This window comes from Acanthochromis polyacanthus, chromosome 6 (assembly GCF_021347895.1).
Source record: "Acanthochromis polyacanthus isolate Apoly-LR-REF ecotype Palm Island chromosome 6, KAUST_Apoly_ChrSc, whole genome shotgun sequence".
NCBI classification, from domain to species: domain Eukaryota; kingdom Metazoa; phylum Chordata; class Actinopteri; family Pomacentridae; genus Acanthochromis; species Acanthochromis polyacanthus.
In genome coordinates this window covers 16,690,004-16,706,312 of record NC_067118.1, presented here as the reverse complement: position 1 = coordinate 16,706,312, position 16,309 = coordinate 16,690,004, and the positions used below count along the sequence as shown (strand labels likewise).

Here is a 16,309-nt window from a genome sequence, read left to right as displayed (position 1 = left end):
AAGACTGAGGCAGTTCTGCCCTGGGAGTGCTGGCGGCGCTGGTGCACATCTTTTACTGTACTTCTGATTGTGACCAGTGGAGAGCAGTGAAAACAAAGACTATGTATTCACCCAATGCTTTAATAGGAACACTAGAACTGCTTTTTCATAATATTTAGAGTTAAGGGAGGTTCTACAATTAATCAACCGTTAAGTTTACTACAATAGTATTCAGTCAGCATTTGCTGCAGGGAAAGATCACAAGTAAACTCAGAATGCTTGTCAGATCATTGTGCTTTTGTTTACTTTTAAGGCTTAACAAAACTTTTGTTTGTTAGAACCTATCCAGTCTGTGGTTGAAACTGCAGGCAGACATCAAAAGGTAATGAGTTGGAAAATATCTGGTTTATGAAAAAACTACTACATAGCCTAAATAAATGCATGGTAGAAAATTAAAGAACCACTTTCATGATTTAGATTTAACTTTCGCATATTTTGAGGTTAATTGACATAATAATTATTGTAGAAAATGTATCATTGCCTTATCCTGACTTTAATTCTACTCTGTATTTTTCTACTGAGAACCATGACTATATTGAGGTATCTTATATTTCTCCCACCCGTTATCCTCAATGGAGCAGAGACTGTAACAGAAACTCTTGAAGGTCAGTCATACCCTCCTGATCACACAGTGTCTGAGCAGAAACTGCTTTATGAATCAGCCTGTAGCATCGCTGTCAGACCTCTGAACACACTTCAGCGGATGAGCTGCTTAATATTGTGTGTAATTTTAAGCTCAAAACTTTTAGTTTAAAACTAGGTTTCGGTTAGGATAACTTCATGAAGATGGCTGGATAACTTCATTATTTTTCACTTTGAGTTCAGGATTTCAAATCAACCCACCTTTTTCTCCAGCTCAATGAAGACAAGACTGAAGTGATTGTATTTGGCCCCAAAAATGAAAGGTCAAAGATCAGTGCTCACTTGGACTCCGTGTCACTTAAAGTTACAAATCAAGCCAGAAACCTCGCTACCATTAATGACTCCAACCTGAATTTTAACAACCGCTTGAAACCTGTTACTAAATCTGCCTATTCCCACCTGAAGAATGCTGCTACAATCAAGGGTTTCCTGTCTGACGAAGACACAGAGGGACTTGTTCATGTACTTATTTTCAGTAGATTATTGTAATGGTGTCTTTACCGGTCTTAACAAGAAATCAATCATGCAGCTGCAGCTGATCCAGAACGCTGCTGCCAGAGTTCTAACTGACATCAGGAAACTGGATCATTTTACACCAGTCCTCCAATCACTACACTGGCTTCCTGTTAGTCAAAGGATAGAGTTCAAAATCTGACTCCTGGTCTACAGAGCACTGAATGGTCTTGGACCAAAATACATCCTGGACTTATTAGCTCCATATAAAGCATCCAGAGCCCTCAGGTCATCTGAGACAGGTTTACCGTGTGTTCCCAGAACTAGAACTAAGACTAGTGAAGCAGCATTCAGCTATTATGCTCCTCCAGTTTTTACCGATGGTCCATCAAGCTTCTGAACTCAAAACAGTCACGCACAGAATCACTTTTAATAATGCTACTTACGTGCAATCTCTTGCCCATATTTATTCTATTTTATTGGTTTTTATTTGATCTCATTAGCTCCTTATCGTACTGTATATATCTTGCCTCTTTTGCATATGTTGGAATTGTTAGCATAGTTAGTTTTATATGTACATTTGATTTTCTTATTTATTGTTGTTGATTTAACTTGTTTCAATGCACCATCTAGTGGCAGCTCCTTATATTTTTGTCATGCCCCCAAGTATGATGACAATAAAGCAATTCTATTCTATTCTATTCTATTCTATTCTATTCTATTCTATTCTATCCTATCCTGTGGAACAAACTTCCTGAACATCTGTGGTCTGCTCAAACTATCAGCTCTTTTAAATTGGGCCTGAAAACCAAATAGTATACTGCAGCTTTCTCTTAGATACTAAATCTATTTTCTCGATTTTTGATGCACTATTCTGTTTTTAAATCATCTTTATAGTCTTGAACTTAATGCGCTTTTATGTTTTATTTCTATGATTTTATTGTATGATCTTAATGTCTACTTTTAAATCATCTTTACAGTTAATTTTCTGAATGTATTTCTTTGCCATTGTAAAGCACCTTGAACTGCCTTGTGTATGAATTGTGCTATACAAATAAATTTGCTCTGCCTTGCCTCTCCTATCATAACATGCCTTGACAGCTGTAATAAAAGAAATACCTTTGACTGAAGAGGAAAAGCTCATCAGTCTGACTCAGTGTGGTTCGCTGGTTAGACATAATTTCATTAGAAGCTTTCGTAACTCAAAAAGATTTACACATGCTGTCACGTTTGAAGTTTTTGTTCAACCTAAGCATTATTTTTGAGTGCTCATAAGGATGAGATTCAAAGTGGGAGGAGTTCTAACGCTGACCTGTAGGGGACAGCAACACACCTCTGCCGCGCACATTTCACCGGAAGAAGAAGAAGAAAGGGAAAGAAGAAGAGGAACTGGGCTTTTTTTCCCCCCTGTTTATATCACAAAATGTGAAAGTGAAGTTGTGTCAGCTTGAGGAGGAGACAAGCTGGAAAGGTTGTGGGAATGTAAGCCCCGGGTCCGGCCGTTTTGTCCGCTGGGAAATGGACGAGATAAGGTCAGGAGCATCATTTGCCGATTTGTTTACTTAAGTTTATTTTTTTTCCGTCATTAAAAAAAATGTCACGACAAACTGTTGATGATGTTCAGCTTAATATCTCGTTATTCCCGACACAGAGGGCAGTAAAGCAAACAACTGTACATTTAAATGAAATATAAGCTGTTAAAATGTTTTCTTCCCACAGGCTGTTTATGAAGTATTAGTTTGTGTGTGGGTCATTATCTGACTGCCAAACTCTCCTTCTGTGGAAGTAAACATGTTAGCAGGTGGGACTGAACCAGACAACAAGTCGACAAGTAGCTAAATGAACGAATAAATAATGAACGCAATACATGCATAGTTTTAAACACATTTAGAGTTCATTCAGTTTTTATTTAGCTACAGTCCTACACCTGAGATAAATGAAAGTGAAATCTTAACCTGTCAATATGGATTAAGGATTATACTTTACTTTATAGTGGAGGCGATTTCTATGGTGGAAAGAGTTGGAAAAAATATTCTTGATGTTAGTTTGTGATTGTATGTAAGATATCATTAATATTTTGCCCTTTGTCCCTGTACATTTTGTTTATTTTAGCAATTTAAAATATGTGTCATGTTTCCCCTTTTTTATGATATGCCACATTAACAGTACAGTCTACTATAAACCTACTTTTGGCTGTGCTTTGTGTTTTATGTGCCTTGTCATGGGTTTTTACTGACCTGTGCACCACTTTGGTGCCATAACCCTCAACATATTAAACGGGCAGAGATGACTGTCTGTGAGAAAGAACCAGCATAGCAACATGCTAGCTTATTTCTTCTCAAAACATTATTAATCGTGCAACATCATTTAAAAATGTTAGAGTCCATTAGCATTTTTAGGGGAGTTCTCCAGGACTCGGATACATTGGTATTTTTAAAAGCAATTTTTATAACTGAGTGATCAGGAACAAAATGATTGACAGAGTTATGAATGGTTAAAATGATAGAACAAGGCGCTTGTGAGATACGACAAAAAGTGAGCCTCTAGGGTCAGCAGGTACCCCAGCCAGTAGGGTTACCTAAATAACTAAGTTATGAAGCCTTTACGTTACGAGCTTAAAAGCTTCATAGCTTATTTATTTACTTACTTTATTACAAAGTCAGATTGTCTGTCAGGCTTGTGTTTTAAGATGCCTTTAAGCACTATCTGCTGTGATAAATTCTGCAGCTTCAGCTCTGTTCCTTTCACTCTGGAAAATATCTATAATAATACAGTCGTATAATAATGATTACAATTTTATACTACAAGTATTTATTTGTGAATATGCAGAGAAACATGAAATTACTCCCGTTTTCAATTTGGTTGGGTGCGGACACTTTCCTACATTAGTGCTCAAAATGAACATTAACTTTATGTCAAAGAAACTCAAACTTTGAATGTTTTTTTTTTCCAGTCCTTTGTTGGGGAGCCAGCCACAGCAGGGCCCAGACCTTCTGTCTCCAAACCTGAGGCCAAGACACCAGGATCTGATCCCAACACCATGTGGACCGGTAAGATACCCAACCCTTTATCCCAACACTGTTGATCACTATTGTGCCCTAAAAAAATGAACTGAAATGGAAAATAATGTGAAGAAAGTATCACAACCTGAAAGTTAAATGTTTCAGTCTCTCAGCTTGTTGTGCCTAAATTTTTTTTAGTTCTGTTGCCTTTTTTTAGATGTAAACCTGGTCTTTAAGTTGCATAGATACATAAACCCTGTGGTAGAAGAAGATGGTTTTGCCCTTATCACAGGTTGTTTCACGTTCTTTGTCCTCTCTAACTCCACCATCTTGCAGATCAAGCCCTGGTCAGAGCTGTCGAGGCTTTTGAGACTCTATTTCTGCTTCACCATAGCGTCTCTGCTGGCGCTGCTTGGCCTCACGGTGTCCAGCATCTATAAGCAGCACATGGACACAGACGTGTCTGATGAGGACAACTTTACTGTATCTCTCATCCAACTCATTGGAATACGTGAGTGTCACCACCATTTACTGTCAGTGTCTTCAGGAAGTAGTTTTACGGCACGCCTGTTTAACAGTGATGACCAAATCATAAGTTTTCCATTTAATGAAGTGATGAACACTGAGGGTGTTCTGTGCTTGCTCTGATGAAATGAGCCCATGGTGCTTGTGGGTTTCTGGTGATTCAGTTCCCTCTAGATAGCTTTACTTCCTCATTTTCTATGTAACCTATGAACAAGTAGCAGGGGCAACAACGGAGTGTCTGAACACAAGATGACAAGCAGCATCTACATTCGATCTGACTTGTGAAAGTTTACACGTCAAAAAGAAACCAGCTCACGTTCTCAGTCCTTAATCTGCTATTAGTCATGTGAACTGGATTGACTCTAAAATTCTGAAACCCAGCAGTCATTTCAAACTGAAGAAGCCTCTTGGATGAAGGTGCCTTACAGAGAAGCCTGGTTGATTTTTACTGAAGTTCCTAGGATTACCATGACCTGGATGACTGAGAATCTTCATGACAAACAAATGCTGTGGGCCATTTCAGTGTTGAGTCACGTGGTGATCAGAAGAATTTATTATTATTTATCTGAAGATTTATAACACCGTAGCGCTCTTATTTTTTATAGCTTTGCTGGTGCACAGATTAAGATAAGGATAACTTGTAGTTTAAATAAAATAAAAGGAAATAAATCTGTTGTGAAATTAGATCAGAAGAACAAGGAAGAAACTGATTAATTGGAAACTAACTTTGTAAGACATTCTCTATAGTATTTTTTTGTCTTTTGTGCTGCACCTGAGACTAGTTATTCAAAGATGTTATAATACACATTTGTCAACATTTTAGGCATTTTATCACCCAAATGCTTCATAAAGCATGAAACATCTACTATAACTTAATCAATAGTTGGAACATTTGCTGCAACCTTACACATTCTGCATAATACGATAGCCAGTGCAGACAACCATAGTCCATCTGTTATCTACACACCGCTTAACTATCTGTACAGTCACGGCTGGGCTGGAGCCTATCCCAGCTGACTTAGGGTGAAGGCAGGGGACACGCTGGACAGGTCACCAGTCTATCACAGGGCTACATATAGAAACAAACAATCACACTCACATTCACACCTATGGACAGTTTAGAATTACCAGTTGACAACCATTGTAAGCAAACCAAATGAATGAACATAGTATTATAGTAGCTTTGCAGTCAGAAATATGTACATAAGGTCATAGGTTTAATAATATGAAGTATAAACTAAACTATATGCATATGGAAATACATTTAAGAAACAAAACATTATAGACAAGAATATATTATATAAATACACTACTGGTTAAAAGTTTGGTGTCACTTAGAAATGTCATTTTTGAAAGAAAAGCATTTGTTTTTTCAATGAAGATAACATGAAATGAATCAGAAATCCAGTTTAGACTATTTTAGCTGGAAACGGCTGATTTTTAATGGAATATCTCCATAGGGGTACAGAGGAACATTTCCAGCAACCATCACTCCTGTGTTCTAATGCTACATTGTGCTAGTTAATGGTGCTGAAAGGCTACTTGATGATTAGAAAACCCTTCTGCAATTATGTTAGCACATGAATAAAAGTGTGGGTTTTCGTGGAAATCATGAAATTGTCTGGGTGACCCCAAACTTTTAAATGGTAGTATACGTATACATTATATAGTATAAGAGTGCAAATATAAAAGTCAGTCAATATAAAGAATGCAACACTGGAATGACTACTACTGTGTGTGAGATTTGCGTGATCTTGTCTCCTACAGTGTTCTGCATCTACTACATCAGCCGTGGCGTGCTGCAGGAGAACAGGCAGGAGCTGGTGGCCTTTGTGCTCACCATCTTGGTGGTCATGATTCGATCGGTGGTCAACTTCTCCGTGCTGGGGTCGAAGGGAAAGCAGGAGCTGCTGGTGGGTCGCTCTGACACAAAACACAGCATGATGAGATGTTTGTCTGAACTCTCCTTGGAATTAATAAGCTCTTAAATGATTGTAATGATGGAACATCTGCAAATAATAGATTTGGAAGTGCGGGCATTAAGAATGACACACTCATTTATTTTAATGACCTTTTGTGTGTTTTTTTGTTGATTTATAGATTGTTTTTATGGATGTACAGAACAAAACTTTACAAATTAAAATGAGGATATAATGCACAGGATTACATTAGACTTCAGCAGACCTTTGAATTAATCCTGTTCATGAAAACAGAGCTTCATGAGGTAAAAATTCTGTCTAATACCAGGCAGGACTTAGTCTTATTAGGCAGCCCATACTTAGAACAGTATGGTGTGGCTGCACCACACTATCGTTCTGCCATAAGGGGAAAAAACTCACCAATCACAGTTGCTGGGGGCGGAGCTAAGCAAAGGCTGCAGCTTTGGTGTTCCCTTAAAATAGTGGCGGCTGGAATTGTTGTGGTGGAAGATTTGCATCCAGGGAGATGAACACTGTGTTTAAAAAGGAGCTGCATTATTGCTCGAACCAAATCTTTGGCCAAACTTTTTTCAGTTTCATTCTTAGTGTGGTATGTTGCTGCGAGGAGGATGGTGTTGTTTTTTGAGGAAATGGTAACACAGAGGTAGTGGATGGGGGGGGGTGAATGTCAACAGATATTAATGATAACCACAACCTACATGTAGTTAGTCACACTAGGCAGCACTAGGCTTTGTTTTCTTCAAATTGTTAACTCTGTAAATATGCTTCTTTCTATCTGTGAATTTAAATAAATGTAGACTAATAGACAACAGTCAAGGTTGCATATAAACCATCATATGTGACACTGTAATAGTGGCAGACGCTTTGCTTCAAGACTGAGCTTTGACCTGACCTTCACCTTGCAAATCCCTCACAGTTTCTGGACAGTTCTTAGCGCTGTCACATTTTTATTCACTGTGGGTTTCTTTTTCACTACAATATAAAATCCTGCACTTCTACAGAAACAACACAAGCATGGCTGGAAGTAGAGAGAACTCAGAAATGTCTTCTTTGCAGTACAACACAGTTACAATGCCATAAAACACAGAAAAGAATACATTTGAATTTAAATTCTTTAAATAGTTATAACAAAAATTTAAATGATAAAATCAGGAATCTACATATTTCATTTTTTTGGAGGTTCCACATGCTATGGACAGACTCTTTCATGAGGCTTTTTCACATTTTTATAACCCCTACAAACTAGGTGTTTTTCACACAACTCTGCAGATTGACTGTAGAAAAATTTTCACCATGCTGAGTGTGTCCTTCAACAACTTGCTGACAGCTTGCTCCCCTGTGTACTCTTTTCTCTGCAGTATAGCAAAGTTAAAATGCCATGAATCAGGCAAATAAAGCAAAAACAAAAGTTGAGTAAGTTTAATTAAGTACTTAAATTACAAATATTGAAAAAACCTGGAATCCACATGTACAGTACATATTTTTTCAAGTGCGCGCAGGTGTTAGCAATACTGGAAAAAATGGCAGCTCTACATCAAACAGTCCCTGAGTTTTGCTCACGTGACTTTTGGTGGTAGTTGACACTAGTGCTGGGCGATATGACGATATATATCATGAGAACGATAGAAAAGTGTCTATTGTGCCTTTTCTCTTCTATCGTTTCTATCGCGATAGAGAGCAGTGTGTGTGAGTGAGAGAGAGAGAGCGAACGAGCGAGCGCAAGTTGTCCGAGTGACCCTGAATGTAGCAGGAGCGAGTGAAGACGAGAGCCGGTTAAGAGAAGATGAGTTCAGAGAAACGTAGCTTCTGGAATATTGCAACTGTACGGTAGTCACAGTCTATCCACAATAAAGGCTGCAGCATTCTCAGACAAGGCCGGGCTCCTGTGTTTTGCCTTCCAAAACTGCTGGTGAAGTGAAGGGGGTTAACCCCGGAGTGAACTGCAGTAACTTCGGCCCTGGAGAACTGACCTCCCCTATGCCTTCTGACCACGGTCGGGCAGCTGAGCAGGAACGGTTTCTAGTCTAATTTGATTAATTATTACAGCAAATACCGCAACCTAGCTTGATTAAAGGAGAGCAGCTTGGCCTGCAACATCACTATGCATACTCTAAATTTATATATGTGAAAATAAAGAAGAATAAAAAAATTTTTTTGCAAAGAAACTCCGTCTTGTGGTTTTGCGACGTGATGCTGCTTTACGTTCTTTGAGTCTCCCATGGGTTTGCGACATGCTTTACGTTACTTAACTCAATGCTGAACCATGGACGTGCAGCAGGTTGAAGTTTTATGCCCGGAGTCGCAACAGACAGAGATAGCTACGCTGGCAGCCCAAGAAGAAGCACTTTTACTGAAAAGAGGGGTACATCTGTGATTTGGTTACATTTTGGGTTCAAGAGGTCAGACATGGAGCAGAAGACGGCCGTATGCAAACTATGCTACAAGACTGTTCCTGCACCCAATGCCAACACAACAAATCTCTTCTGTCACCTAAAGAAGGTCCTCGAAAAACTTGTGGTATATCGTGATATATAATGTTATTGTGATATATAAAAAAATCCATATTGTGATATAACATTTTTTCCATATCGCCCAGCACTAGTTGACAGACTAATGACTTCACAGTGGGGTAGAGGAGCACAGGTTTTTTTTCTTCATAGATTTGGTTTCAGAGGTGTTTTATTATTACCTGCAAAAAAAACCCACATTTAAATGATATTTTCCATACGAAGGTACTGATAAGGTATATCATGCCAGTCATGCGTTGGGTCTTCATAAAGCTCTAACAACCTGTACCAAGAAGACAAGGCAGAATATGTGTTACCTGGGGGCAAAACCCAATGCAAAAGTCAGCTTTCACTGTTCCTCCACTTGATGTCACTGTTGTATCAGTCCCATCTTGTGATCACAGATTTGTGTGTCTTGAGGGAATGTAGAAAAGTGCCCATTGATGACAAGGGACACTCTGAACAGGTCACCAGTCTATCACAGGGCTACATATAGAGACAAACAATCACACTCACATTTACTACGGACAATTTAGAATCGCTAATTAAGCTCAGCATGTTTTTGGATTGTGGGAGGAAGCCGGAGAACCTGGAGAAAACGCATGGGGAGAACATTCAAACTCCAAAGATTTCAGGCCGGGACGTGAACTGGGGATTTTCTAGCTGCAAGGTGACGTGCTAACCTCCGAGCCACTATGCAGCCCCTCCTCTATGTCATTTACATTTATCATTTGCCTTGATATGGTGAAAGTTAACCGATGGTACATTGTAAGAAAATGATGATTTTGGCTTTTGCGGAAAGAGAAAACATCCCTGTTAGCGACAGCAGTGTTTGTTCTAATTGAAAGGATGTAAAACACAGAAGCTTCAGTGTAGCCTGCACAGTCTGACACAGCCAGATCTATGTCCCTGGAGAATGGTCCGGCTGCACCTCAGTGTCATTCTGCTACAGGAGGGGAAAAAGCTCTGGATTGTTTGGTTTTCTTTCAACAAATCCCAGTCTTCTTGAGTGAGGCTAAGCAAAGGATGCAGTGATGGTCCTTCTGCACAACAGTAAAAGGGAATTGTTATGATGGAAGTGAGATGAGTTTTGTCATTAAAGGGTCTTTTTTTTACCTGTACAATCCAAATGTTCTTGAAAACGTACCGTTTTCAGCATGTTAAGTAGGTCGCTGCTTGGAGGTCGTAGTTCTTATTTTGACAGCAATAACAGACACATAATGGAAGGGGAGGAGAGAGCTGCATGAAATGTGCAAACAGTCTGTTGAGTCAGATTATCCAACCAGTAGCTGCTGTATCACTGGTTAGGTTGACAGTATGTAGACTCTTGACTGAATGTACTGTAGGTCGTGATCTAAAGTGGGCTAGTCTGAGGCATGAAAGTCCAGGTCTGAAAATGAGAAACAATAATGACATTACTGTCAACTTTATACCTGTTTGTCAATAAATGTTTATGTGGAAACACTAAGAAGTGACATATACGAAACAAATATATAAATGCAGCAGGTTGGAATTCATTAAGTTCCATTTTCAGTTGCATCTCTTCTTTTTATCATTGAGAAATAAATACTTGTGGTTCCAACACATGGTAACTCTACAACAGAATGGATGGCAGGTGGAGAGTGGGGTCAGTAACAATCCATCCACCATTTGAATTGTGTAGTACTACACATCTGCAGCACATAAAGAGCCTCAGTGTAAAACCACATGTTAAATAGGGGGTGAGTTCAGCATATAAGCGTTTGCCTGATGTCTGTTAGTAGTTAGATGTTGTAACATTTTACATTAAGTTTAATTAAATTAAAAAGTTACCGGCTGTGATGTGTTTGTGTCGCAGGTTCGCTTTGTGTGCATCGTGACTTTGGGCGTAGTGCACGTCCTCTGCACTCTCCTGCTCATCCAGAGGCCCAACATGATGGCGTTCCGTGTGGGCGGGGCTTTGGAGAGCCTGCAGGAGCAGTATTTCCTGCTCAACCTCTGTTTCTCCATGGTGACCTTTGACCTCCAGGCTCAGGTATGTCTGCTTTCATCTAAACCAGGGCTGTCAAACATGTGGCCCGCAGGCCAGAACAGGCCTGCCAGAGGGTCCCGTATGGCCCACGGGATGACTTTGTAAAGTGTGAAAATTACAGAGAAGACTTAGACTTAGACAGACTTTATTTGTCCCCAGAGGGAAATTCTGTTGTTACAGCGGCTGGATATTCAACAACAAGACAACACAGAATATTAGGGTCAGGAATAAAGTAAAGATAACTTAAAATATAATAAAATAAAATTTGATATAGAAAGAAGAAATTAATAATATATAAAAGAGTATACAGGAGTGATACAGAAATGTGCAAATGAGGATGTGCTTCATGTGCAATGATAGAAATAGGTGCAGATATTTTACAGATGTAATGAATAACATTTAGAATGTAAAATGTCCAGTATGTAGAGAAGTTTAGTCAGCAGGCAGAGTGTGTGAACTGACACTGCAAACTGTACATTTGTAAAACCGTGAAATTAAAATAATTTCTCGATCTGGACAAGTTGTTTTGATCATAAAATAAAATACTACATTGTTCAGTACCGGATCCCTGTGACTGAATGTTTTGTGTCTTTGTAGATACACAGTGATCTCTAATTGTAATGTGAAAACGATGAACTGAGGTGTAATGTTGTTGAAATTCAACTTACTTTTCTTAAGGAATTTCAGGTTGTTCATAATGTTTTGTACAAATGTGGCCTCTGAACTAAAATGAGTTTGACATCTCTGATCTACACAAATACATGACAGACAGGCTCCCCTGTGCAAGCAGCAGTGAATTTTTTTTCCCAGTACGAGTTCTAACAAATCACTAAAACCATACTTGCACTGGACTAGAATTCCCTGCTGACCTCATGTCATTTAGCAGTCATTCCCTCACATCTGGGTTTTGCGGCTCACATTTACAAAGATCAGTTCTGTCTGCCTCATAATAACTGCTGAACGACAACAGAATGCTCCATGCTGCCATGCGTGTCGTCCATCTAATCGTTCTTCAGAGTTTCTCTCTTCTGATGAACTTGAGCTTTCTGTGAATAAGTCTCCATGCTGTTTCCTGACTGGAGTCTCCAGAGTTTGCACCAAAATCCTGTTCAAACTTTTACTTGTAAATGCCAATGCAGCTTCCAGAATTGCACGAAGAAAATACAGCCAAACCTTTGCAAACATCTCTTTTTAAATCACGCCAAATCAGAGATGCCAATTTCCACGGAACTGTTATTATTATTACAGGACTTTAGTGTTTGGCAAATTCTGGAAGGGTGGATTTTGGCAGTGGAATTTTTACTTTGCAAATTGCAGACATGACAGATTCACACAGGCTGAAGATCACAGGCATCCTCCAAAGTTATTACAAACTACTAGGAGTCCCCAAGTATACCAGTTCAGGGTAAATAGGACTTAGGATGTAGAAGTTGGCTTTGCTGCCATTAATGAGATGTTTGCGGCTGAACTGTCGTCTGTTTGTGTCATCACAGAGTTCATACCAGTGTCAGAGCTTTACCACAGTTCCTGGGAAGACTTTGAGCAGCTGCCTATGGCTGCATTTGTTTTGAAGAAGTAAAGTATTTAGGTTAATGAGAACAGCATTTTTTCTGGCCGTGTCAGATATCATGCTCCTCACTGACGCACAACACAACACAACAGACCACAACACAACACAACACACGTGACTGGAGTAATTTCAGGTCTGGTGATGCTTCCGTTGTCACTTTTCTCCTCCATGTACAAAATGACTGATTTAAATAAAGACGGTCTGGTTTTAGAAGAAGAGAGACAAAAATACAAGAGCTGTTGACTGGATTCATGAACGTTGTATTGTTGTGTGACTTTTCCAGCTGTGTCTGTGTATCCTGATCACGACGACAGACTCAGCCATGTCCACCACCAACACCATCGTCCTGATTGTGGGGGTGGTCTGGGCCTGCCTGACTGCTGCTGTAGGTGCTGTTGCAGTGAGTGCAGTTCATCCATCTTCTGGTCACATCAAGAGACTACTGTCTAAAATCAACCAAAATCCAGCGAATTTCACTGGATTTTGGTTGATTTTTATGTGAATGTTCTTAAACTTTTTTAGCATGTTCAAAGATTTCCCAAAATTGTTGAAAATGTGGACATCAGAAGTTTCACTGTGAAAATATTTTTTCCCACATTTTCATACTTTAAAACGGATTAATTTGACCCACAGGACGACACAAGGGTTGAACTTATTTTGAGTTTTCTTGTAAAATTCAACTCATAACAAGATAATTTCAAGATTGTTTGATGCATTGTCTTAAAACAAGTCCCACCATCTGCTGAAATGTCGCTTGTTAAGTGAATTTATCTTAAATCGAGTGGGATGAGACACTTTGACTAAAAATAAGACAAATAGACTTGGTAAGATTTGGAGTTTTTGCAGTGTAATGAGATTTCCTGTGTCCGGACCTTAGGGGCACCCTGTGGAGGATACGGTCAGAAGTGCACGTGGTTGTAACCCCTTGTTGTTTTGCAGGTGTTGAAGGAAGCCAAAGTGTTGGTTGGGATCTTCATGATGCAGAACCTTCCTCAAGTAGCCTTCTTTATATATCTGATGTACACGGTAGGCTGACAGTAACATTTCTCTGAATCCATGTTATCACTGTGTGCTTTTTAAAGTGGACTGACTCATACAAATGCTAATCCACGGACGACTTAAATGCAATACGTAGATATAGGCCACTCTAATGTTCCTCACAGCACCATTCAGACGTTTCCACCACATTGATGGAGAAAGCTGTGGTGCACACACAACATTTAGTCATGCATGAAAGATTAGACATGACATTCAGTGGAGTCTCATACAAACCAATGAAAGAACATACAATAGACTATATCTAAATCTGTTAAGTATCAAATGATTCAATTATAGCTGACTTTTTGCCAGCTCTCCTGTGTGAGGTGTCAGGTTGCTCTTTCTGAAGCGATAAATCTTAAAACAATGATTGTATCTGTATAGTATTATATTCTTTAAAAAAAATCTCAGTAACTTCATGTAACATCTGCTAGCTGCAGATTATAGCACACGTTATTCAAACGTGAATAAATGATGTATTTGTTTAGTGAGAATTTACAGTAGCAGCATGATGGATTTAGTGCAATGTCTACATGACGCGTTATTAATAGCGTTCAAACAACAGCCGAGCTCTATTCCACAGAGGAGTAAGAGCTATCAGGTTTTGGATGTTTGGGATTTGTTGACAAAAATATGGAGGATCACCGGCTTTTTTCTGTATGCCAACAAAAACCATTTCTGCAGTGAAGTAATGCGGTTCGCTTTAATCCCAGGTTATAGAGAAGTGGTTCCATGACAACATCTACACTCTGGAGGCAGCTGCTGTCACTGGAGCTGCCATTTCACTGATGATCAAAGTGGTTTTATTCTGGGGCCTTATCAGACTGGTTCACAGCTTTGGACAAGGCCTGAGAGAGAGAAGTGAGTAGACTGACTTCACTGCATTTCTGTTTCTGGGGTTCAGTCCTTCAAAAGTAACTCTGAGCATGAGGGGAGCGTTTCCATGGCGGTGTGTGTGTTTGTGTGTGATTTTTTTTCTGAATCTGCAGATATTGAGTGTGTTTATGTTGGCTAAAAAGAAATTGGAACACTGAATGCTGCTGTTAACCTGACATTCTGTTGATGTTGTTGTTGTTTTCTTTTCTTTTTGCAGTGTTTGCATCCAGCTAGTCTTAAACCGGGTCACAGCTGCATACTGAGTGCCTAAAAACAGCATTAAGAAACTTTAGCACTGTAGTGCTAACAACAGAACTCCAATTTCTTTTCAGCATTAACGCCACCAAAACGATCACTCTACATTTTTTAACGTCTTTTTTTATCCAAATGTGTTGTTTACTGTATTGATTTTATTTTTACTTTGGCCTGTTACTAGAATTTTCTGTAAATCAGCGCCTCATCTTCACCTGGTATTAGCACTGATCTGTATCTGAATACATTGTCTGGATAACCATATCTAATCCACGGGTCTTTGTGTTTACACCTGCTACTAAAATGCGTCATCTCGGTTGTATACAGTTTGTTGTCAGTGCAATATGAATGTTAGTAGCTGTCAGTTTGTCAACAGACTTGGCTCATACCAGGTAGCTGTGCTGCTGTTTGCACTATATTTCTTTTCTGTTGCCAAGCAAACGTGACTGTTGCTGCCTGCAAGTTTTCTCAAAATTTTTTTGAATAAATTATTTTCTTCAGAATGTGGTCAGACTGCAGATTTACTCCTGGCTGAGATCTCATTACATTGGGAACCTGACCAACCCCAAACGTGGTCTTACTGATCTGATCCAATCTCAGTGTACATTTACATCTTATCCTCTTACCTTCATTTATGCAGATACAGATCACACTTAACGACCATCCACTCATCCATCCTCCATACATGCTTAGTCCTCATTAGGGTCATGAGGCGACTTAGGGTGAAGGTCGGGCACACCGTGGACAGGTCAGCAGTCTGTCACAGGGCTACACATAGAGACAAACAATCACACATACATTCATACCCGCAAACAATTTAGAATGATCAATCAACACAGAAAGATCCACTGAGCCTCTGTGTAGCCCCACGTAAAGACTAGGTGTAAGAAATATAATCCGTATACATTTCCATCTAAAACTACAGAATATTTTGCTTATCTTCAACTGGGTTATTAAGGATTTTTAATTTGTACTTTAACTCTCGTAAACACGACGTCCTCGAAGTCTGGACACATAGGAAATCTCATTAACTATATTTTTTGCCTCCACAGATTAAATATGGTTTTGTCAAAAGAAGCAAACAATTGAAGTTGTACTTCTCACTTTTCCTGTCCAGACCTTAGTGACACCCTGTCCATTGTAGGATCTAACTCCAGCTGAAATCCATTTCTAACGTAATTTTTTAATCTCAAAAGGTAATTTTTGTGTCATGTAAATAGTGTTCAGAGTTTACAGAGTTAAGTGTTCTTTTTAAAACTGTAGTTGTATAAATGGGATCATGTGCTCTGTAGACGAGTACTTTGGGCAACACTGGAATATTTTCATTAACGGATGTCTTTTACTGAACTATGTGCTGCACCTTATTGCAAATGTTTTTTCATCCAAAGTTCTTAATAAATTATTAAAAGAAGATTGCTGCTTTGCTTCATTACTCAATGAAGACAAGTATGGAA

General features: G+C 39.1%; 1 protein-coding gene across 1 annotated transcript; it reads left to right on the top strand.

The window, feature by feature from the left end:
• Positions 1-2,486: 2,486 nt before the first annotated feature.
• LOC110969135 (uncharacterized) lies at positions 2,487-16,266 on the top strand. Its single transcript, XM_022219174.2, has 9 exons — positions 2,487-2,666; positions 4,088-4,184; positions 4,473-4,647; positions 6,429-6,574; positions 10,946-11,122; positions 12,973-13,089; positions 13,629-13,715; positions 14,441-14,588; positions 14,821-16,266. Exons 1-9 carry the CDS (start codon positions 2,653-2,655, stop codon positions 14,835-14,837), a joined length of 978 nt encoding a protein of 325 aa, XP_022074866.1. The 5' UTR covers positions 2,487-2,652; the 3' UTR covers positions 14,838-16,266.
• The last annotated feature ends 43 nt before the right edge of the window (positions 16,267-16,309 follow it).

What these genes read in the sequence shown, in the direction of transcription:
- LOC110969135 (XM_022219174.2), top strand. An exon ending in CATCCAACTCATTGGAATAC is followed by an intron (nt 4,648 to 6,428) that starts GTGAGTGTCACC and finishes TGTCTCCTACAG; the next exon opens with TGTTCTGCATCTACTACATC. An exon ending in TTATATATCTGATGTACACG is followed by an intron (nt 13,716 to 14,440) that starts GTAGGCTGACAG and finishes CTTTAATCCCAG; the next exon opens with GTTATAGAGAAGTGGTTCCA.